This window comes from Diadema antillarum, unplaced genomic scaffold (assembly GCF_040938485.1).
Source record: "Diadema antillarum isolate AM-2024a unplaced genomic scaffold, OU_Dant_1.0 seq00000162_RagTag, whole genome shotgun sequence".
In the NCBI taxonomy this organism is placed as follows: domain Eukaryota; kingdom Metazoa; phylum Echinodermata; class Echinoidea; order Diadematoida; family Diadematidae; genus Diadema; species Diadema antillarum.
The window spans coordinates 1,516,491-1,540,686 of NW_027271233.1; the positions used below are offsets into that span (position 1 = coordinate 1,516,491).

The 24,196-nt window shown below is 37.7% G+C and overlaps 1 protein-coding gene across 2 annotated transcripts in view; it reads right to left on the reverse strand.

The window, feature by feature from the left end:
• LOC139728055 (syntaxin-8-like) overlaps nucleotides 1-23,392 on the reverse strand; it is a 98,564-nt gene extending 75,172 nt beyond the window's left edge. The window contains exons 1-4 of one of the 2 annotated variants that reach the window (XM_071639018.1): nucleotides 23,351-23,392; nucleotides 17,562-17,661; nucleotides 2,762-2,856; nucleotides 977-1,087 (exon numbers count right to left, since the gene is read on the reverse strand). In XM_071639018.1, the coding sequence (XP_071495119.1) occupies nucleotides 977-1,087; nucleotides 2,762-2,856; nucleotides 17,562-17,661; nucleotides 23,351-23,376 (332 nt within the window). In that variant the 5' untranslated portion in view covers nucleotides 23,377-23,392. Of the gene's footprint in view, nucleotides 1-976; nucleotides 1,088-2,761; nucleotides 2,857-17,561; nucleotides 17,662-23,195; nucleotides 23,257-23,350 lie in introns of those variants that run through there. The other variant, XM_071639019.1, reaches the window with a different exon arrangement.
• Nucleotides 23,393-24,196: the final 804 nt, after the last annotated feature.

Genomic DNA, 24,196 nt, shown 5'->3' on the forward strand with positions numbered 1-24,196 from the left:
CACTTTGCACCTCATCACTTGGATATAAAAAGTGGAAGTCCCTTGTGTGAAAGAACCACAAACCCATACACATGAAAAGATCCCGAATCGGCATTCCGTTATCGGAAAACTCAAGGTGCATAAACCGGTAAAGTGGTCCACCCCAAGTACATACAACTGACCAGCTAGTTGCATACGGGCTATCCAGCTATCTCGTCAGAAGGAAAAACGAAGACAAAATAAGATTAGGCGTGTTTATTACCCTCTTTGCCATTGCACCCTGATTCGGCACCTTGGAATAGGATGGCGGCCGTATTTAAGCATATATATATAAGCAAAGAAAGGAAAAACTGACCAGAAACAATTGATAAATAGTGAAAACTTTGAGCAAAGAAAATGAGAAAAGAAAACGAAACCGATGGAAGCCCATTTTCTGTGCTCAAAATTTCAATATATATATGTATATATCTTAAATATAATTTTTTCATTTATTTGTCATAATCATTGATATGTAGGAGGATTGAACCGTTCTTGGCCCTAATTGACCATTGAAGGAGTATGGAAGAGATGACAAATGGGACAAAATAGGGGTACCAGTGAATTGCAGTTGAATGCTCACAGACGCCATTTCGAAAAATGCACAAAATGCCTGATTTGACCCTTATTTGACCTTGAAAGTGACCTTGAGAGGTAGTAGTGACCTTGAATTGCAGAAATGATATTTAGAATCACATTCATTAACCCCGTAAAATCTTCCACATGGGATTCATAACATTAATCAACCTATTCAATTCGTAACTGCAGTTGACCTTTAACCCGGATGGCGGCCATATTGGATTCCACCAATATGGCGGCCCCAAGGGTTTTTAGTCTTGGCGCCCATCAAAAATTGAAAGAGTATGGTACAAGGGACCTATGAGCCAAATTTGGTGCTTTTGGAAGAATCTGAACCAAACAACCCATTTTGAGCCCTTAGGCCCCCAACTATAAGTCTTACCTTTCTGGTGCTGTATACATGATGTCTTTCCTAAATGATTCATTCATTGTTTTCTCCTTAGCATACAGGTTTTCAACCAATGCCCGTCGTCTCTCTGCTTCTCTCTGAGTTCTGAAAAATGGCAGTTCTTGATCAAGGAAAGTAAGTTCTTAACAACATTCTAATATTACAGTGCATGGTGACTTACCTCAAGAGCTCAGTTGTTTACATCTCAGCAAAACCACAATCATGGTGTCTTGAGAAAACTCCTATTTAAATTAGGGTTTAATCTGATCTACAGCTTGATTTAGCATGTCATTACGTATATCAACCTTCATTTTAATACATTTTGATGAAGTTCCCTTATTATGATCACTCGGCAAGGATTAGCCTTTAGCCTGTTCTGTAAAAAGGAAATAACATAGTTCCTTATTTGTGTCCATCCATAACACCTAATAAAATATTACTTGACTTTCAGTACAGAAATTATTGCCAGATGATATTCTTATTAACCTTTGAACATACAACCTTGTCTTTAGGCAATCTATTATTTTGCTATTGTTATTAACAATAATGATAATTTACATTTTTACTGCACTTAATACAAACTTTTTAAGTGCATACCATGATCATCAATTACACCGTAACATACATAATCTTACATTATTAAAACTACAATAATTTCTTTCCCACATTTACATAAACTAAAGAGCATTTCATGATATCAAATATCAAACAATTGGTCTCAATAACAATCATATATATATTAACAACCAAATACTAAAATTAGCATGCTTATTACAAAAAAATTATAACATAATGACATACAGATGTATTATATACAACAACACTAAAATGTGTTAATTTAAACTTTAATATACTGATCTCATTCAATGTGTCTTCAGCAGGGTCTTAAACATATTTAATGAAAGTGAAGATATATATGCGAGATATGAGAAAGGAAGGAGAAAACGGTGAGTAGCCTTGACATCACTATTCTTCCCACTGTTCCTCCTTTTAGGAAAAGTGCAAGAGTTGAAAAGTTAGTCTCCACTGGGAATCGAACCCGGATCTCTGTCATGGAACGCCAACTCCATAATTAACTCCACATCGTCACATAATGTACCCCCGGATGTAATAATCATAGTCCTTCGCACTGATTTTTTTCACTACATATGTTTAATTCCTTAGAAATTTGCTTTTAAATGCTCTATAAACGCGACTTTTGTACTCTGTTTTATAAAAGGTCTGTACCTCCCACACCCTCCCCCGCTCGGTCGCTTCGCTCCCTCGCCGAAGATCTCACATCGTCACATAATGTACCCTCCACATGTTATTATCATAATCCTTCCAACTGATTTTTTTCAATATGTTAATTCCCTAGAAATTTGCTTTTAAATGCTCTATAAATGCGACTTTTATACTCTATTTTTAAAAAAAGTCCCTACCTTGCCGCTCGGTCGCTTCACTCCCTCACCGAGGATCTCAAACCTTCACATTAATGTACCCCCACGGATGTAATAATCATAGTCCTTCGCACTGATTTTTTTCACAATGTTTCATTCCTTAGAAATTTTCTTTTAAATGCTCTATAAATGCGACTTTTGTACTCTTTTTTTACAAAAGGTCCCTACGGTGGGAGGTGGGGGGTACCCCCCTTCCACACCCTCCCCCCGCTCGGTCACTTCGCTCCCTTGCCGAGGATCTCACATCGTCACATAAATGTGCCCCCGTATAGAGATTTTGCCCCCCCCCCCTCAAAAAAAAAAAAAAAGAAGTGTTTCAGGGCACTTGAGCAAAGGATACAAGTGGTATGAGTTTGAGGCCTTCTTCAGCTTTTGGTCAAGTAGCTGGACATCCTGCTGATACCTCCTGATATTGGATCTGATGTCAGCATTGATCTGCAAGAAAAAATAAAAGATGTGTACACAAAGCATGGCAAATTCAACAGTCTCATGTAAATGTTTACATCAATGTCTATATCTTCACACTGAATATTGCACAATTTGTTTATAGTAGACCAGCCAAACCTCAAAAAAGGCTCTAGATAAGGATTCGACGGCATTTTTTGTTAATGCTCCGTTCTCATACTGAAAGTCTTGCAAAAATACTAAGGAATAGCGTACGGCCGGATGTCACGCGCGTTTTTGCCGAAAAATGTCATTTTTAGCACAAAATTCAGAAGCATGTCAAAAATCACGATTTTTATTTTTTGCTTGCATTCAATTGATATTTGAAAGATCATGAGTTTCAATTGTCCCTTTTAATGAAATTGCAATTTAAATGTGTTTCCTTAGCAATTTAAAAAGTCATTTTGTACAGCCATATATGGGGCTCTCAAATGTTTGGGTGTTGTTTTCTCGAAATAATATTCACAGATTAATTAACGTTCTGCAAAGTTTGCTTTTCCAAGCTAATTAAATGATCTTCCAAAAGTAATTTAATGTTTTATAAAACTACAAGTGCTTCTTTAATTGAATGTGCCAATATTATTTCTAGTTTTCTTGAAGAAATCTTTACTTTTAATCAAAACTCTGAACTTGCAGGAACTCAGAAAATGCATTTTCGAGCATTTTCCAGTAGCCCCGCGCAGCTTGTGTGCGCGCGAATACTTAATACGTGTGCGTACCGCGTACGTCTACCCCTACGAGCTAGCTACAGGTGAAATCTCTCGCGCGAGCTAGAGCTGCATGTTTCGGTCGTTGAGTTGGAAACGTGGTGACTGGAAAAGGGACTATTTCCTTCGAATGTAAGTAACTTAGTAATTAAATACATAGTTCTTTATTGCACTGCATAACGAAACTTAAAAATCTGTTTTGATCTAACACTTAGATATACAACTTTCATCTGAGACTTGGTTAATATCAAGGTTCAAGCGCTAGTACTACGTTAGGCCGATGTCTTTAATTACTGTATTTCGCACCGATCCCGTGGGCGCGGGCATGCCTACCAACCCCCGGGCCGCCACCCGACCGTGCCGGCGGTGCTTGTTAGTGGAACACCGATTATTCCGTAAAGCACGTCTTGACGCGGTGCGAAAAGAGGCCTAACAAACATTAGGTATACGTCTAGATTTAGGTGTCTTGTTCGTTCGATCTAGGTTTGTAATCTATGGCCTCATCACATGCAGTTGGACTGAATCCTCGTCTACTGTTAGGTCTAATCTATCTAACGGTTACACTCTCTCTAACTGTTAATACTAACGTTAGTGTTAGACATTCTAGCTAGTAGGGGTAGTGTTACTCTAACGTTAGTGTTAGTGTTAGAATGTACGGCTACGCCTGTTATTATGCCAAAACAATTCAATCGGGCTAGGCCCTATGATAGTATAATCACAATGAACTTAACACCTAACGTTAGCACATTAGCAGTTGTATAACGTGGACAGTACATGCCCACTACTACTAACGTTACTGCGCTGGTTAGATATATTTGTAGGGCTAGAGCCAGGTCCAGGGCAAGGGGCTGTAGTCTATACAGAAGGTGTAGATGTAGATCTACCAACGTTTAAAGTCTAATATACTAGACCTACAATATAAAATCTAGGGCCGGGGTCTGAAGCATAAATAGCTGGTGTCTGGAATTAGGATCTAGGTCTAACCTTAGTCAAGATCTGGGCCACTGATTCTACCTAACGTTAGAGGTTTCTAGTAACCTACTACTCATATTTAGGCAGTTTTGTTGTAAAGACCCAGCTTACTAGGCCTAGCTAGACCTAAGTTTAGACATCTAGAGGTTCTAAAATCTATGCATAATAATTATACTATATATGTAGGCTAACTTTGATCAAAAAGTTCATGTTAGATCTAACATTAGAAGATCCTAACATTAGCTCTAACGTGAATTAGCTAGACTAATATTAGTCTTTAGAGCAGAGGTCTAAGGTCGATTCCACTCTTTCTGGTATTTGTAGACCTGTGGGTTCAGAAAAAGAGTCTAGGATTTAGGCCTAGGTGTTTTTATAATCGAGTCTACAACCAAGTGATCTTGCCATTCGAATATGCCCGAAAGAGAGAGAGAGAGAAAGTGTTCAGTCCTGACTGCCAACCTCTCCTAATCTGTGAATCATTTACATGTACTCTTCCAGTTTACAAGTAGATCTAGTCAAAGAGGAACTATTTAGAAATGTCTTTACTCATAAGTACCAAGTTCTTATGTTAATGTCTCAAAGAATAAAGGTTCCTTTGAAAAAAAAAGTAAATATTACATTTTTAATGGCTCATTTATACCGACTCACTGAAACCTAAATATCTTCCTTCTTCTTTTTTAACTTTTTAAAAAGCTAAAAAAAAATATTATCTTAATAAAAGAGATATTTTTTTAGTTATAATTGATTTGCATGGGGAACAAAGAAAATTATGTCAATGTCAAGATGCCTTTTCAAAACAATCAAATTTCAAATTGATTTTATTTTTTGTTCACTGTTAGCTTATAAGGCTCTGCTTTAAAGATGAAAAAAATTATTTGAGTCATGTTGATTTCTGTTTTCAGCTAGATGTACCAACAAGTGGACAGACTGAGTCTTGTCTTCAAACTTCACCAAAGAGAGAGACATAGGCCTATCCTGACTTGCCAAAATCTAATTGTAAAGACTGAGCTCTTTCTACCTGCAACAAAGTGCAGAACAACCAGAAGGTAAGAAACGGTAAATGTCTTAAATAGCGGTCTAATTTGAAATATCTTTTAAATACTAACTTACTAAGTGTTTGATTATCAAATGTATCACTTCAGTGCCCAGTTGAAAATAATGCCAAATCTAAATACATTGAGTATCAAATATTCCTATTCCATTTGAATAAATTGTAACAAGCATGTTTTCACTTTGACAGTTGCATTACAATGCAGTGTACAAGTACTTTGCAAACAAAGAGAGGAGAATAATCTTATACACGTGTATCTCCATTTATATAAGAAGGGGAGCAAATCTCTGATCAAATGTGTATTCTTGTTTTCTTGTAAATTCATTGCATGTTCTATTGTAGAGGATCATATGAAAGAACGGTATTCTATCTACTGAAGATGAGATCATATAAAAATCAAACATAAATGTAATCAAGTAAGATATTATATGTAATGAAATATTTCTCAACCATGTCAATTGGCACAAGTGTTCAATGTGTGCACAGATGAAAATACGTCTGTAGTCACAAATCAATTAACTTTCCATTGTTATTATGTTGCGTTAAGTATGACGTAAGGGTGATATGCTGTGATGTATTGTTCTTTATTTTTATCAAGGTGTCAGCAACAAATGGACATGCTGAGTTTGAGATCACATCCACTAGAGTGAGGGGGAGATAGAAAGATGTCTTGACTGCGATGTGAATGCCCTTTCCAGCTCACAAGTAAGTGTCAACCATTTGAAATTAGGAATATCATCTCATGAATACAAACCGATTTATGCAAGGAAATCATATCCTAATCCACATACAAATGAGAGCATGATACAATCAAATATTTGTGTACAGGAATTACAGGTGTCAAGATGACTTCCATCCTACATTATTCATTGTCAGTAAGATATGGCTTTAGAGCATCAAAGATGATAATAACAATGACATGATTAATGTATTACATGTAAGACAAATTAATGTTGACAGTGACCTGAAGATCCAAAATCTCTATACTAAGGGATTCATGAGATCGTGATGATTAATTCTAATTCATGATGAATGTGTTTGTTTTTTTGTTGCAGTATGATTATCCTGTTTCACTCATAAAAATGATAACTTATTCAAGTTTTTGTTAATTGTATTTTTGACCAGAATTAGCACGAAGTGGACAAAATGGACCCTGCAAACCACAGCCAACTACGGACAAGAGAGAGAGAAAAAAAGAAAGAGACAGATGTCCTGACTACCAACTTCTAATCTGTGCATCCTGTACTCTATTTCGAAAGGAAATATGGGAGGTGAGCAATAATACATGTAAAATGTAAACCCCAAATATGTTGGAATATTTTGTCAAGCCTTTGACATCTTGACCAAATTTTTGACTGTCGATCGTTCATTGGGCAGAAAATTAACGCATGTTTTGCTAAATGAATGCAGTACTGCATATGCATGTAGTCAATCACTCCAACAACGAAGATTTACATGAATTAACGCTGATTATCTTTTTTTAGCCTCTGTCAAAGATGGTTGCAGGAGTTTTTACGTTGTTGCAGTCATCCATTCACACGCACATCTGTCCTATTCTCATCTTGCAATAACTTAACATTTACTCAGCAGATCATCTTCATCTTTGGTTTTATACAAAAGAGATGATTACCTGCTGAGCCTTGTACAAGTAGCATTTTAGTTATTGTTGTGATTTTGCTGCTGATTGTAAATTACAGGGAAACCCTGATTTTTATTGACTGTAGAGCATTGCTACCATGACATTATATTTACTTTCGGATGGCAAAGTTACCATAACCTCTAAGCAATTTGACTTTGATTAGTTATGAGGGTATTGATGTGAAAGGTCACGGGGACATTATATGCACGAAAGTGTTGAATGTATCAAGTTGCAGTATCAGGCAAGCACTACCTTGAAATTCTTCTGAATGGAATAAAAAGCTTAATGGAAAGAATTGGATATTTGGATCATGAAAGTTTCCTACATTTTATATTTCATCGTGTACTCGCGGTTAGATTGCTACAATTAGGATCTACTGTGTAAAATAATATACTTTACAGTTTCAAGGAAACACTACATATAGAGGAAATCAAGTAACTGTATGTCTTTATTAGCGTATATGTCACTGTGTCTTCACCAAAGATTAAAATGCCCATGTCACTTTCTTCATCAAGTAAAGACAGATACACCATTCTTTCTCTCTCTCTCTCTCTCTGTCTCTCTCCAGAAACAACCCTGCCAGGCTATCCGGTCCGCATCCAGATTCCGTATGAAGGATGTCATCAGAACCTGAACTTACATGTGGAATGCATCCATCTAAACTTCTCAAATATAATCACAATGTGCTTTCAGGACTATTATAGAAGTTGAATATATAAAAGATATGTGTATATATTAGAAATTTCTACTAATCCAGATTAAATGCTTCTTTTCTATTTTTTTTTCCTTAGTGATGAAATAAAACAAGGCCTGATATCAAAATGTGCATAACACTACTTGGCAAAGAGCATTTACAATATGATTTGATATAGATCTACTTCCAATTTTGATGGCAGCATTAAAGGGATGAGGGATGGTCTACTTTTGGTTGAGATAGGGGCTGAGATGGAGATTTTGTAAAATAATGAGAACCCTGTAATGAAATATTAAAGAGAAAACAATACCAAGAGGAATTCCAAATTTATTTGTTAAAAATTGGTTTTGAAAAGGCTGAGATGTACAAAAACAAAGAGGTCCTAATAAAGGTGGCACCCACTTCTAATTATTATCATTCTGTGTCACTTTTTAAAAAAAATTCTCGGCCGTTTCAAAACCAAGAACTTTAATCAAACAAACTTCAAATTACTCTACGAATTTGATGCTCTTTCATATTTCATAAGTTGTTTTTATTTGCTTGCAAAAAGTTAAAGTCTGAATCTCCATCTCAACCAAAACTATACCATGCCTTTGAGACTCAGAGTTACAAGCCGCATACTAGTAGTTCATGGAAATTGATCCTGTTATTTCCTTTGAAGCCCAAACGCCAACATTTTAATCCTGTCAGATTGGAATGTCTTTTGTTTTTGTTTTTAAGGGGGGGGGGCAACAAAAGGGAAGTGAACTTTGCCTTTCTTCATCAGATGGAGGAAAATATGTGACATCTTAGTCAGAAAAAAAGAAAACTGCACGTTGAAGTGCTTAAAAAGAGAAAATTTCACAAAATAACAGTTGGTGAATCTGAAGGGAAATAGCAAAGAGCATGTTTTTTTCTTTTCTAGTTTAAGATATAAAAGAATAGTATGTAGCTTAAAGGAACGAACGTAAGTAAAATCTTTCAATCCAAACGCCAAGTACAAGAAGTAGTGAAAAGAAAATGTACTGGTCAAGATGTATGTTTTGCCAGGTTTCTTTCACATGTGCCATAATTGTCATGATGTTGGTAATACACCATACTGTAATATATGTTAGCTATTCAGGGCCCCAGCAATGTATTCTGGTACTTGGAATAAGGGAAAGTATTAGAGGGAAACATTACCCATGCATTTTGGAGAGGTGATTTTTTTTTTCTTCACTGAGAGACGAGTATTCAGTACAGATATCTTATCACACTGGTCTGCAGAACACAAAAATAATATCAGACTAAAAGTAGATTTTTAAAAATTTGGCAGTCACCATTCTAATTTAGTTGTACATTGACGAAAGTTCAATGCAACAGCGTACAGTCATAATTAGCTAGGATATGTAACCACAAATTGTTAAAAAGATAGAGATATTGAAATATTGCTTAAAGAGAACATTTTGTTTTTCTAACTGGTGTAACGTTTGTGATGCTGGACACATTATAGTATATGTCACATTAAAAAAAAAATTGAGGCTATCAATGCAGTTAATGTAGTCAGCGCAATTTGTATTGTTTTTCAAACTCTTTGGATGTATGTCACAGAGATTTGTTCATGAAAGACATTTTCACTGAGGACTCATTCTTTTCTAATGCTTTTAATCATTTAAGAAGATTGCTTTCAGATGGATTTTTTTGTTTGTTTTTAGATGTCCACAAATGGAGACTGAGGTTCTTTACCTTTCAAAACGAAATACTGTTGAAGAGAAATAATTATATATATTTTGCAGGATTCAAGCATGTTCTTACTGTGTATGGTATTCTAATCAGCATTTTGGTAACCAGCAACATAGATGTCAAGTGCTGCTATTCTAGTAAATGTACGCTAATGGCAAATCATTGCTTTAAAAAAGAGAAATTGCCTCGTTTACTGTTTACTGTATTTCATTCGTGAACGCTGTTTGAGACGGTGGTTGCGGGCGTGTGCACATTGTGTAGTACGTTTTGTTGGTTGACTGGGAATTTAGAGTGTTGGTGATAACTGAAATGATTTTTTTTCACAAATTTGTGATGATATAGAAAAAAAAATCGAATTGCAAACAAACAAGTTGATACATGTCTGCTCCAAGGACATAGAACTTGGCCAAGGATTAATATAATCTGCAATATAGACTCGATGATATAACCGACTTAATGATGGGAAGGGGAAATGAGGCTGTTATTGCATTGTACGCATTTCACTTCTACTTCCTTTTTACTTCTTGTTTTCTCTTTTGAGGGTGATATTTGCCTTACTTTTTCACACAAATCCGGGATACATAATAACATTTTTATGTCGCCGACTAAGTGTGCGTTCCAAACAACGTTCATGTAAACAATCAACCATCATAAAAGAAACATTTAGTATAAGTCTTCTGCGGGAGAATAAATCTAAATAAAATGCAAACACCTCGCCTTAGAACATTACAAAAGTAAAAGTGATTTCGTGCCTATCCCTTGCAGGGCTCCGTTTCAGGGCCTGAGAATGCAAACTATATAGCATTATGAATTCCAAAGCATTCTCGGGGGAAGGGGTGAGTATGCAGGATGGGAGATTTGGTATCGTAATTTTTCCCAGTAACACGTGATTTGTTATCACGGTTTCCATGACAACCATTTCCGAACATAGTAAACAATTTATATATAACTCTTAGGTTTCATTGTTAAACATAGATTAGTTAGATTGATACATTTTTCACACACACACAAAATGTTTCAACACTTTCGTACGTTTTACAATTATGAATATTTGAAATTTTCAGGGAGTGACCTAATGATGATCAGTTGCCATGGTAACAACACTACTGATTTTATTTATTTTTTATTTATTTTTATTTTTTTTGGGGGGGGGGGGGGGGGAAGAAGCACATTTCAGTCATATCAAGGTGCCACAAAGGGTTTTGCAGTCAGCTATCCAACCTGTCCATTGACTTCGCCAATTATGTAAGATAAACACCTACACGCACTATACCATGTACAATATATATGGGCTTACGCTATACATTCGATTTTTCATTCAAAATGCGCGTCCGGTAAAAATACATCGTCCCATTTAGGATAACATAAAACGAGTTATCTTTCGCCTCATCTTGTAATTTCTTTGCTGCATGAGATATCAGAATATATATTATATTTCGGAAAAATAAAAACTTTTGAATAGATTGATTTAGGTAGTTTAAAAAAACTTTGAAATATTGGTAGATTTTACAAAGTACAATTTTGAGTAAATCAAGTTTTTATGTTTCATTGCGCCATATATGTGCGTGTAAAAATTCTACATTCAAATGCATATTAGTCAGGTTCTAAACTTGAAATGGAAGATAACACATTTCTAGTTTGAAAGGTACTTATCAACCATTACTTATTTCGGTAAAAAAATAAAAATCGTGATTTTCGACATTCTTTCAAATTTTGTGCTAAAAACGGCATTTTTCGGCAAAAACGCGCTTGACATCCGGCCGTACGCTAAACTTGAGTATTTTTGCAAGACTTTCAGCTGGAAAACTTAGCATTAACAAATTTTGCCGTCCAAAGTAAAAAAAATCGTCTTGGCTGGCCTACTATTAGGAGTACCGGTATTTGCAAAAAGAGAGAAAATTTATTTTGATACATCACATGAAATTACATAAAGCACAGGTTGCACACAAATCAAGATGTCTTCAACTAAGAAACTTTAAATTTTATTACATGATATCTGAGACTTTAAGAAAATTCAATCTCTTCAACTTAAATTAAGGCTTTGATCTCTTTGCGATAAAATTAGGGAAAGCTCTTTATTAACAAGGGACCCGGGGTCTCGCGCTCACCTGAGTATCGCAAGTTCACCTTTCACGCAGTCACTAAATTACACACAGCTCTACTAAAATTTGACCAGGCATTCTCAAGTAGAAGATGAAAATGTACAATTAGGGCCCAAATTTGGACCCCCCCCCCCCCCCCCAACTCATCGTATTAATTTTAGCTCTATCACTTCTTGTTCTATAGAAGAAGATTTTTAAAGATTCCTTAATTTTAGGGGTTGGGGCCCCCCTGGGTGGGGCATGGTTCCCATTTAAACAAACTGAGATCCTAACCCCCTAGGGATGTGTACCTGCCAAGTTTGGTGAAAATCCATCATGAGGTTTTCAAGAAGAAGATGAAAATGTACAATTTAGGCCCCAATTTGGACCTTCCCACCCATCCCTCCCCTTGCCCCCAAGGGGGCACCCCGGGATCTGCTATGAACAAACATGAAACTAAAGTCATTAATGTACTAACTCATAGTATTAACTTAGCTCCATCACTTCTGATTCTAGAGAAGATTTTTAAAGATTCATTAATTTTGGGAGGTTTTGGGGCCCTTGGGGCCCTCCAGATGGGACACGGTGCTCATTTCAATAAACTGAGATCCTCTCCACCTAGGGATGCTACCTGCCAAGTTTGGTGAAAATCGGTTATGGGGTATTTTCAAGAGAAAATAAAAATGTACAATTTAGGCCCTGTTAGGACCCCTCCCCATCCCCCGTCCCTGGGTCCCAAAGGAGGCACCCATGATTCTGCCATGAACGAACTTGAAACTACAGTCATCAATGTACTAACTCCTAGTATCAACTTAGCTCTATCACTTCTGGTTCCAGAGAAGAAGACTTTTAAAGATTCCTTAATTTGGGGGGTTTACGCACGACGCACGACACACGATGCATGATGGACGATGGACGACGGATGACGCACACCGGACGAAGAATGATCGCAATAGCTCACTTGAACCTAATAAAAGGTGGGTCCCATTTTTTATTAGGACCACTTTGTTTTACTTTGTTTTGTTTTGTTTTGTTTTGGGGATATCTCAGCCATTTCAAACTGGATCTTCATCAAATAAACTTTGAATTCCTCTTAGAATTGTATGCTCTAAAGTTAATCATTCGTATGTGGTTTAGCATCTCCTAAAATGTTGAAAACTGAATCTCCATTTCTACGAAAACTATACCATCCCTTTAATGCTGATTTACAATGTGTGTTTGCCATCTCCCCTCCCCCTTTCTAAAAATCATTCAGTCAAGTACATGGATTATTTCAAGTGTCTAACTCAAAAGTAGCTGCAAAGCTGGGATGCTTTCTGCAGGATTATTGACCATTTGTGTACTGAGAGACCTTCCCAGCTAGCTACATGCATTCACATGCAATGTATGAGGATGTCCCATACGTAATACATTTGTCCCATACGTAACATTATTTAAATGCCTATAAAAATATTTCTATTACTATTTTTTTTTCTTTCTATGGTATCTAACTTCTTTTAACATCAAATTAGAACTTCCTAGAAGATCACTCGAATAACCCCAGTAATTTCAGAAAATATCTTTAAAAAAATGACCACAATTTGTTATGTATGGGACATCTCATGAAAGGACATGAGCTAATTTGCATAATTATTTGCATAATCCCTAAATTTTCATACCAAGTTAAAGGGTGTGTACAGTTCTGGTCGAGGTGAGGATTTAGCATTTAACGTTTTGCAAGATATTCAGAAACCACTCTATGACATGTCAAAGAGCATGCAATTCTAAGGGGTATCAAAAGTTTATTTGATGAAAATCGGTTTTGGAATGGCTGAGATATCCAAAAACAAGGTGAAACAAAGAGATCCTAATAAAAGGCGCGGCCTGTCGCCTTTTATTATTATCACTTTTTTTGATATCTCAGCCATTTGAAAACCAATTTTCATCAAATAAATGTTGAATCCTTCTTAAAAATACATGCTCTTTCATATCTCATAAGAGGTTTCTCATTATGTCACTTAGGAATGTTCAAAACATGAATCCCCACCTCAACCAGTACTGTACAGTCCCTTTAAACTATTTGATGAACTTCTTATATCCACATATTAATCAAATATTATTTGCTTTCCTGTGAATATGAATTTTTATAAATGTCCCATACGTAATGATGTATTTCACATTTATGCAAATTAAGCCCTTGAAATCTGCATAAATTTACATAATATTTTTGAAATGAAAATGAAATGAAATGAAATTTATTTACCAAACCAAACAAACAAACATTGTCAACAAAGTCACAACAATGAATAGTTGAAATAAACACTTGGTTTGGCAAAAAAGAACTGGCAATTAGCGTGCAGGCTAGTCGAGGCCAGTCCTTTCAATGATATAGATCATAATATAACATATCATTGAAAGGACTAGTCGCGGCCAGTCCTTTCAATGATATAGATTATAATATAACATATTTACAATATTCACAGAATAATTGTTATATGTACATATTTTCATAGGGGATCATTTATACTATATTTGATAACAGATATTTTCGCAATGATATCGGAAAAGCATTACGGGTGTTTATCTCTTTTACATGATGTGGGAATCCTCTCCAAATCATACTGCCTGCATATGACAAGGCGTGTTTACCTGTTTCAGATCTGATTTTTGTTGATTTATAATTCATATTATCTTTAAACCTTGTATCGTAATTATGCTCGATTGTAAAACAATAATCAGAGATATCGTGCGGTAAAGTATGATGAATTAAGTCAAACATTACAGTTCCAATTACAAATTGGTATAGTCTGTAAACATCTAGTATTTGTAAATGATGAAATAAAGGGCCATGGAAATCAAAACTTCAACTCATACGATTCAAAAATAAACCAAACATGTCAATATTGAGCCAATATTGAGATTGGGACTTGCTCCAATACAAATAGTGAATGGTCATGAGTGTGACGGTACAAGATTTCGCACGAAGTGAAAGATAGAGGTGCTCTATTCAACAAGGCGAAGTTGAGTTGAATAGCATGCCTCATCTTTCACTGAGTGCGAAATCTTGTTCCATTGCACGAATAAAGACCATACACTATTTGTTTTATACAACACCTCGGACATCAACAGCATGTGGTCCACACAGATTCTTGAATTTAGCACTGAAATGGCAACCATTTTCCCTGAAAGGCAACTGAGTACGACCCCAATAGCTGCACAGTCACAGTCAGTCGTGTACGTACATATATATGTGAAACTGATCGGTTGAAGTTGTTTACAAAAAAGGAGTGAAAAAAGTATGCGCTTGTAAACATACTTGTAATTGTTGAGTGTGCACAGCATATGCTTGTTTATTGTGACATCAGAGCCATGTAATGGAACAAAAACTTTGAATCAATTGTGAGTTTAACACAGGAGTCAATGGAAATTGGTGACATCAGCCATGCACAATCCATTTTTGCTCCAACAAACTTGCATGATAAAAGATTAAGTTTGCACATCTACATACTACAGTGGTCACATATACCAAATTTCATGCCAAGTGCTCAAAGAACAACATTTTGTAACATTTCTTTAAAATTTGCTGTTGCCATGGCAATGCATTATGCAATACTAACGAAAAAGGTGTCTTGCTCAAAAAATGAGAGAGTAGTTTGTACTATCATCTTCCTTTGATAGCAGTCACACATGCCAAATTTGGGGTTATTTGCTCAAAAAATGAGAGTAGTTCGACCCACAAGTTTTTATGAAAATATGCCGTTACCATGGCAACGCATTATACAATACTAACAAAATAAGTGTCTTGCGCATCTACCTTTGATAGTGGTCACACATGCCAAATTTTGGGTCAACTGCTCAAAAAATGAGAGAGAAGTTCGATGCACAAAATTTTGCAACGAACTGACCGACCGACCGATTGACCGGCCGCCCGACCTCAGAGTGATTCCTATATATAATAATAATAGTGAGACTCTTATAAAGTGCTCATTTCTACCTAAAAAAGATACTCAAGGCGCTATAGAACAGAGTACATATTGTGTCACATTACAACAGTATCACAGAAAATAATAAGACAATAAACCAACAAACAATAGGCCTATATACGTACACATACTATACATACAGGTATACAATATTGTCAATTATATATACTGTACGAGCTGAAGTTTTCGTGGTGGTTTCGCGAATCGCCTTTGAACCGCAAAAATAACAACGCGTGAATAAGTAAGTTCAGTTCGACCCTCCCAACCACGAAATTAACAACATGCGAAAATGTCCTCCAAGTAGCAAATTGCGAAAATATCTGTACGCGAAAATTTCAGCTCGTACAGTACCCCCATACACACTATGTGTGTATGGGTGGGGATATAAAAAAGATATTAAGATGAAGTAAATTGTACAACAAAAAGCCCCATGATATATAGCTGCACATGCAAACTTATTTGCTGGTTGTTGTTTTTAAAGAATAATCATCGGTATTTTCTGCTATATTATAAAATGCAAGTATTGACATTCAAAATGGCCACCAACCTGTCTATAGCGGCCACCTGTCTATAACGGCCACTATTGTTGTTTCCCTTGAGTGGCCGCTATAGACAGGTTTGACTACAGGTATTGCCTTAGTAATAACAACTACAGAGAGTGTTCAATGTAAATAATGCCAGATCTTGTTGGCTAGTCAAAGTGGACAGTAAGCCACCAAGCAGCAACAATTTTCTCGGTAGATGGTTGAGAACATCAATAAAATCATCAATGACTGCCAGCAATTCAGGAGTTTTAAGACCATTTTGACAGTAATGCCCCAGTCACATAGCCATCCCGGATCACCCTGGACCACCCCGGATCTGATCCAGGATGATCCGGGGAGAGATCCATGTCGACGCCTTGGACATCCGTATATGTCCGTGTAGTTCTGGGGACATCCAGCAGGCCAACAAGGCAACTTTTGGAGGTCAAAAACATCCGGCGTCATCCGGGGATTGACAAGTTGGCAGAGTAATCTGGGATGGTCCATGTGGCTGCTGTGTACAAAGCTGTAGCTGTCGTGTTGATCCGTGTACATGTAGATGCCGTGTTTGTCCGTGTAGACGCCGTGCTCTTCTGACCTTATCTGTGTAGCTGCCGCGTTGATACCGTGTGTACAGTCATACCAACTCATCGACACTCCATCGGGGTCGAAACTATCTCGGATCTCCCCGGATCTCCCAGGATCACCGTGTAGATCCATCCTTGAGCATCCGTGTTTATATGTGACTGGGGCATTGAGGGAAGCCCACAAACTATTAGGTTCACAGATGTGCATTCATTTGTTGTTATGCAGCATTCCAAAGTGTCCTAAGCCTTTGGCAAAAGGACACGATGAAAAGCAAGTTGGTACTTACAAATAGCACCAACTCCATCTCCTCTACAACCCTGACATGGAATGCTATGTATACACATCCTGTTGGTGTTTTGTATCTCCTTTATAATGGCATCATCTTCATCCCACAGCCAAGTTTCAGTGAGGAGCATAATATCTACATCATGAATCATCATGAATGAATACAGCCAGGACCAGTGATTTGTTTTTCAACGATCCAGCATTTCAATGACATAATATTCAGCAACGTCATGTTATCACAGTTCTCATCAATAATCACACATGATGGCTCATCTCCTGTGGAACACACATAGATTTCTTTTGTCCAGTGCATACTCCCTCATGGTGCTATGCTAAAGGCAGTAGCCTAAACAACAGTTCTCGTCGGTATACAAATTTGTACTTAATATTTGCTTTTACGGTAAACTTAAAATGTTATTTAAAAGCAAAGAAATTTTAGAATACACACTGCACATCTTTCTCAAATCCTATGAGTAAAGACATGATTATTACCTTGGAGTGATTAGAACCTGCCCTCTGGAGTCTATCCCGTTCATTTACCAGCTCCATAATGGTTTGGCCTAGTCTAACACAGGCATCATGATCACTCAGCCTGAAACAGAGAAAGAAAAAAAAAAAGAATGAGAGGAAATATATGATTTATGTGACCCTGCATCACAAAACCACCAAAAAGCCATCAGACATGGATTTTTAGTTCAGGGCAGATTCTAAAAAAAGCGGACTCTTAATTGTTGAGATCATATGTAACATTTACATGTACAAATATGGATTTTCCTAACCTATCTACATAATGAAACAAAAGGACACACCAGAAAAGTGTCAACTGGGAAAGGAGGTTTTGAAGTATAGGGTCTATTCAAGTTCTTCATCTCACCAAGGATGTAAAACTCTGTAGCAATCACAACAAGAGGCCCGGGGGTCTCACCCCAGTATCGAAATTTCATCTTCCACGCATTCTTGCTGAGAACATTGTAAACTTGGGGGGGGGGGGGGGGGGCAGCTTTGAGGGCTTCTATGGGAGCATGGTGTCCATATGCATATTCCATCACATTAGTAAAAATAACTGCCAAGTATACTGTATTAAGAAATTTTAACTCTGCAGTTTAAAAAAAATCAAATGTAAACCCCAGGATCTACTATAAATAACTAACCTTGAAAGTGCATTCACTAATGACTTCACTCAATATTTTTCCTCTTTCTTACTTTTTTTATGTTGTGGTTCTGTGGTCATTGTATTAAGTATATTAATGTACATAAATTGCCACCCTTGTGATAATGCACTGGGTTTGATGACAAATTTGACCATGTGTTTGCAAGACAAATAAAATGTATTGCCCCCCCCCTACTGTAAACGCGGAAATTTTCGCGGTACATTAATTTTCGCGGATTTCGCGCTACGTTCAGCTAGCGCGAATTCAATAACGCGCGAATATATCTTCACAATTTTCTATGCACATTTTGAACGGGATGAACTGTGTGCGCTTCGATGATACTGCTGCGTAGTACAATGTACAGGCATGTTTACGCTACTAGTACTGTGCGAAGAGACGATAGATTGCTGTGTACTGTAGCATACATGTGCGCACCGCACGCACCGATGCTACATTCCCCTGTGACTACGGTACTACATTCACAGCTGTACTACGTATTTGAGTGCTTGTACTCGCAGTCGAGCCGCTCGCTACGTCGTTTGTCGTACGCTGGCATAGCAAGATATGTAGCAGAGGCTTTGGATGAAAGCAGTGAATGTGTACTACAGTAAAGTAACCTGCTGCGGAGCGCGAATTTAAGAACCCACGAATACGTTTTTGAGCCGCTCAGCGCGAAAAATTAATCGCGCAAAAATATTGACGTTTACAGTATTTACAGCCCACCCCTGGACCTGCCATTTGCACAAAGTAAAAGCTGTAGTCACCAATCTACTTAGTCATAGCACTAACTGAGCTAATCTCTTCTGGTTTTAAAATCATAAAGATTTTAAAAATTTGCCCCCCCCCCCCCCCCCCCCCCCCCCCCCCCCCCCGGCACTGTATCCCTTGGAGCCCTTAGGTGGGGAATGGTTCCCAATTGCACAAATTATACTCCTATCACCCTAGCAATAATCCCTGCCAAATTTGGTAAAAACCTGACTATGCATTTTCAAGAAGAAGATGAAATGTGAAGATTGACCTCAAATTGGTCCCCCCACCCCTCATCCCCCGATCTACCACAAACTTGAAACTACAGTCACTAAATTAAATTGCACACAATAACTTAGCTTATCTGTATCATCCTGCAAGTGCAAAGTTCCAAGTCCTTCCTGGGATTAGGGTTAGGGTAAGGGTTAGGGGCATAGGGTTTGTTGTGGCATTACAAAACTGCATGCATTCAGCACCGGTAAGCCTACTTTTACGGTAGACTACAGGAATACAGTGTAGTATCAAAGGACAAGTCTACCTTCATATACAGGGCGTACATGTGGATTGAGTGAATGCAGCAAGTAGAACACATCAGTGAAAGTTTGGGGAAAATCGGACAATCCGTTCAAAAGTTATGATTTTTTAAAGTATCTGCACAGTTACTGCTAGATGAGAAGACTACTACAGTGTATGATGTCACATGCGTACAATGATATAAAGAAAATATCAAGAGAATTTCACAAAAATTTACTTTTTGAAAAAAGTGTGCATTTCCTCGACTTGTCACTGACGTATGTTAAGGGTAATATTATTCCCCTTGCCTTCTGAAAGAGGGAAGTCAAGTGTTCTTCTATTATGCGAGAAAAGTAAAAATATCTTGAATTTTCTTTATATTTTCTTTATATCATTGTACACATGTGACATCACAAGCTGTAGTAGTCTTCTCATCCAGCAGTGACTAAGCAGAAACTTCAAAAATTCATAACTTTTAAACAGATTGTTCGGTTTTCCTAAAACTCTCGCTGAATGTGTTCTATTAATATTGCTGCATTCACTCAATCCACATGTCTATGAAGGTGAACTTGTCCTTTAACTATGTCATCGTTCGAATAGTAAACACAAACGCAGAAACCAGCACATGGGATCAATACATAAAACCCCGCTGTGATGTGCCTTAGAAACGCAGTCCTGCGTGAACATAGAAATGTAAGGATGATTTGAATTGGTCACTTGCTATGTGGTACGGGAGAAATATAGGAATGCAAATGGTATGAGAGAAGGAGATTTTCAAGATTCCTTAATTTGGAGGTTTTGCCTTTCTCCCCCTCGGGCATTGCGCTTCAGGGGCCCCCTGGTGGAGAATGGTGCATACATTTGTACAAATATATATTCTATAGTATTACTCACTATACACAGCCCAGTCGCTGTATAAATCGCGACAGGGCTGTACCTGAGCGGCCCACAACACAGAGCAAATACAAGCGAATTTTACAATCGCGTTGAGTTTTGACACTTGACATCATTGTTTGTCACCTCAAACTTATTAAAGACAATCTTTATTAAAGGGAAGCAGTCCTGAGATTTTCACTGTACTGATAATTAAGAAGAGTAAAGAATATAACCTTTCACCAATTTATACCCGTGGATATCAAAAATTGTCTCCGTACGCGATTTTTAAAAAATAATTCCTGCAAGCGATCATGTAAGAGCCTGCCAAAAGGTGCAACGTCATTGATGCCCTACTCTCAAGTTGACAGCCGTGCCTCAGAAAACCAATTGAAGTGTTCAAAATGATCATATCTGATTTTTTCATAAAATGTGACAATATGTGGTTTTATTATTTCAAACAAAATATTTCAAGCTTATTTATATATACAATTAATATAAAAATAAATAGTAAACATGTATTTATAAATAACTAGGGATGACGAGCAGAACACCGCTGGAAAGAGTTGTGCATCGATGACGTATGACTCTCCGCCAAGACTTGCTCATTTGCAGAGTCACACTTTTTTAACCGAAATGTACGAGCTTATTTGGTGATTTGAAAGTTTTGTTTTTGATGAAAGTAGTTCATTGGAGGTACCAACAGCAACATATTTTTTTTAATTTCGTGAGGACTGCATCCCTTTAATGATACTTCATAGCTATGTTATTGATATTGACAAACACAATTCACAACTTATCAAAAACGAAGACTACATTGTATATGCAGCGTTTGCGAGCAGTACATCTGATATTCAGGAGTTCACGTGATCTGAATGCACTTTTAAAGGTCATGCTGTCGACCGTGCTGCTACACTCAAGCAACGCATGCACGCAAGAGATCGTTGCACAAGTTTATGGTCACACACGCGTGCTCATAATTTGCAGAGAGATCAACGCACCATTTTGAATTCTGCAACGATGAACTTGACGGTCAGGGATTGCGCTAGAAAGTGGCATTTTTTTGTTCCATGGACTTATCGAGAGGGCTCTCCATGGACTTTACGTACCTTTTGTAATATAAGCATGCACTTTACGTGAGTACCGTATAAATTTTTATATGTTTTGTAGTTGTGTTGTGGTTTCCGATGTGATGGCGAGGCCCCGCTCGTCTGACCTTCGCACGGCGTCTGGTCGGACTTTGTATTACCAAAGCGATAATACCTGCCCAGTTTGGTGAAAATTTGACCATGCATTCTCAAGAAAAAAGATGAAAATGTACAATCTAGGCCACAATTTGGACACCACAGGCTCCAAGGGGGGGGGGGGGGGGGGGGGGGGAGAACCCCTGGATCTGCCATTGACAAACATGGAACTACAGGGTACAGTCATCAATGTACTTACTCATAATCTCAACTTAGCTCTATCAACTTCTAGAGAAGATCTAGAGTATAAACGAGCCCATGATTGGTATGGCGCCATGATTTGTACAGCCTAGTATTCTTTGACACACCGAGGCCAATGAATAATTCATAGCCTTGTCTTGTACGTTTGGTAAGGGCACCACCTATCGGCAGGGTACCTTGACATCGGCACTCTGCGTATCATGGCTGTTTGCATATAAAACAAAAAGGTACGCGCGGGATTAAGTGCCATTAGCTATGAAAACAATAAAAACGAAGAAACGAAAATCAAACTCACAAACAAACAAACCAAACTAAACAGTTCTCAATTACACATCTGCTCAGTAATGACGCATGGCTGTGAAATTCACGTGTATTACCTATGGAGGGAGGGGGTGCTGATCGTGAGTTACCCTAATAAGCTGCGCGAAGAAAATGGATCGCATGCACTAAAATTGTGTTATTTTAAAACGGAGATTCGGAATCAACAGGACGGTCACGACATTCAAAACTGCAGTATAAGTTGAGATAAAGATTTGGCAAATTTGTTTTATACTTTTGGAATAAACAAGCTACAGATCCTTAGGGTGACGATAGGTGGTACCCTCAATCATAACTCTTGTTTGAAAGATACAGCCTGTTTCCTCTTAAAATTCACAGTAAACAGGGCAGCACAGACCAGTATCGTGGCAGTAAATTAAGCTTCAGAAAAAGCTTTTGATCTTCTTGATCTGAAGCCAAACTAGATTTCAAGCTGAAAATTAGCAGGCTATCCTCATTTTGGACCACCATTTACCAGTTGTTGCGCACTGAATAGTGAATAGACCTAGTCGTCGTCTTTTGTGCAAGTGAAGTAAACTTTATTAGTTGGTTGTGATGTTCAGTCAACAGCAGCCAGATTACAAATCAATGAAATGACTAGCAAGCTCTATATTTACATAATACTGTCCGCCTTGCCTCACAGCGCTGTGCCATGATTGGTACAGCTATACCGGTATATGCCTCTTATGAGTGATAATGTTGGCCCCGCGCAAATAAATGAAGTTGCATTACAGTGCTACAGCAGCACAAACAAATCATGTGCGTGTACCAATCAAGTTTCTTTATTCTATATTGACACACAATGTTCCAAAAAGATACACTCAAGAATTTTAGAATTAGAAATCTAGATCTAGACCTCTATACTATAGCAGGAAAACCGTTAAGTGTATAGGCGTATCTACCAAACATGGGCACGTTAGAGTGTGGTTTGCCCTAACCATACACAGCCCAGTCGCTGTAATTATAAATTTATAGCCGTGCTTCGAATTCGCCGTACGGCGTCTGATCGGGCTAGGACAGGTTTGCCCGAACACAATATTGAACTCGCGGGACTAAAGGAATAGGAATTGGCTTCTAACGTTAGAATCTATGTAGAATCTAGATCTAGACTGCCAAGTGCAATGTGCAGCGCCAACCAAGGTTCACACACGATATATCGATATATTTTTGTTGTAAGCTGACAGTCTATTATGAAAACACAACAATACAAGGAACGTGCACTGCGGTAACTTGCCAAGAGTCGCCACCAAACACAGCCATGGTTCTCTCTAGCAGCCTGAACCTTAGTCTGTTTTCCAGACCCTTTGCCAACTGTACTGCTGGGACTCCGCGGCGACGAAGTCGCCGCCTTTGTAGCCTTTAAACAAGGCGACTCGCTCTGCGTGCCCCCGTATAGCGCGTTTACCCCACAAACCTGTTGGCCAGCGAGTGGAGCGAGCATGTTTCCTGTCTGGTTATGTATACTTTACTACTCGCATGTCAAACTTATAATATTGTTTCTTGTACATTCTGTTGGAAAAATACAAGTGAAAAAAAATTATGAATTTGACTAAAATTTATTCAGAAAATCCTGTAGGCACTGTACTAGGCCTACTACCTAATGCTAGTCAATTTTTCTCAACTGTAGATGGTTTAGTCTGGAAACATTTTTATTATAAGTATTGTGCACAACGTAAAGAAAGTATATATATATCCTGTGTGTACACACACACACACACACACACACACAAATGGTCAGGGAATATTTGTGTATAATTATGTATAACTTTTTATATTATCACCATCGTGATCTGGTGATGTTAATTATTCCACGCTGAGAGCGGTATGTGATTTATCCCGCCCTCTCTCTTTCACCCTTATTCTCTCACTCGCGGGATGTTAGTGCATTTTAGTAAAGGGCAGATTCTGAAAGAGCTGATTCTAAGCTTTAAACTGTTGTATAGCTCAATTGAAATGGGCTCTCCTAACCTATATAAATGTTGGAAAGAAAGCATACACTCTGGAAAGGTGTGAACCGAAATTAAAGGCTCTGAAGTACAGGGTTTATCTGTCTATTCAAGCGCGTAAAGGACAAGTTCAC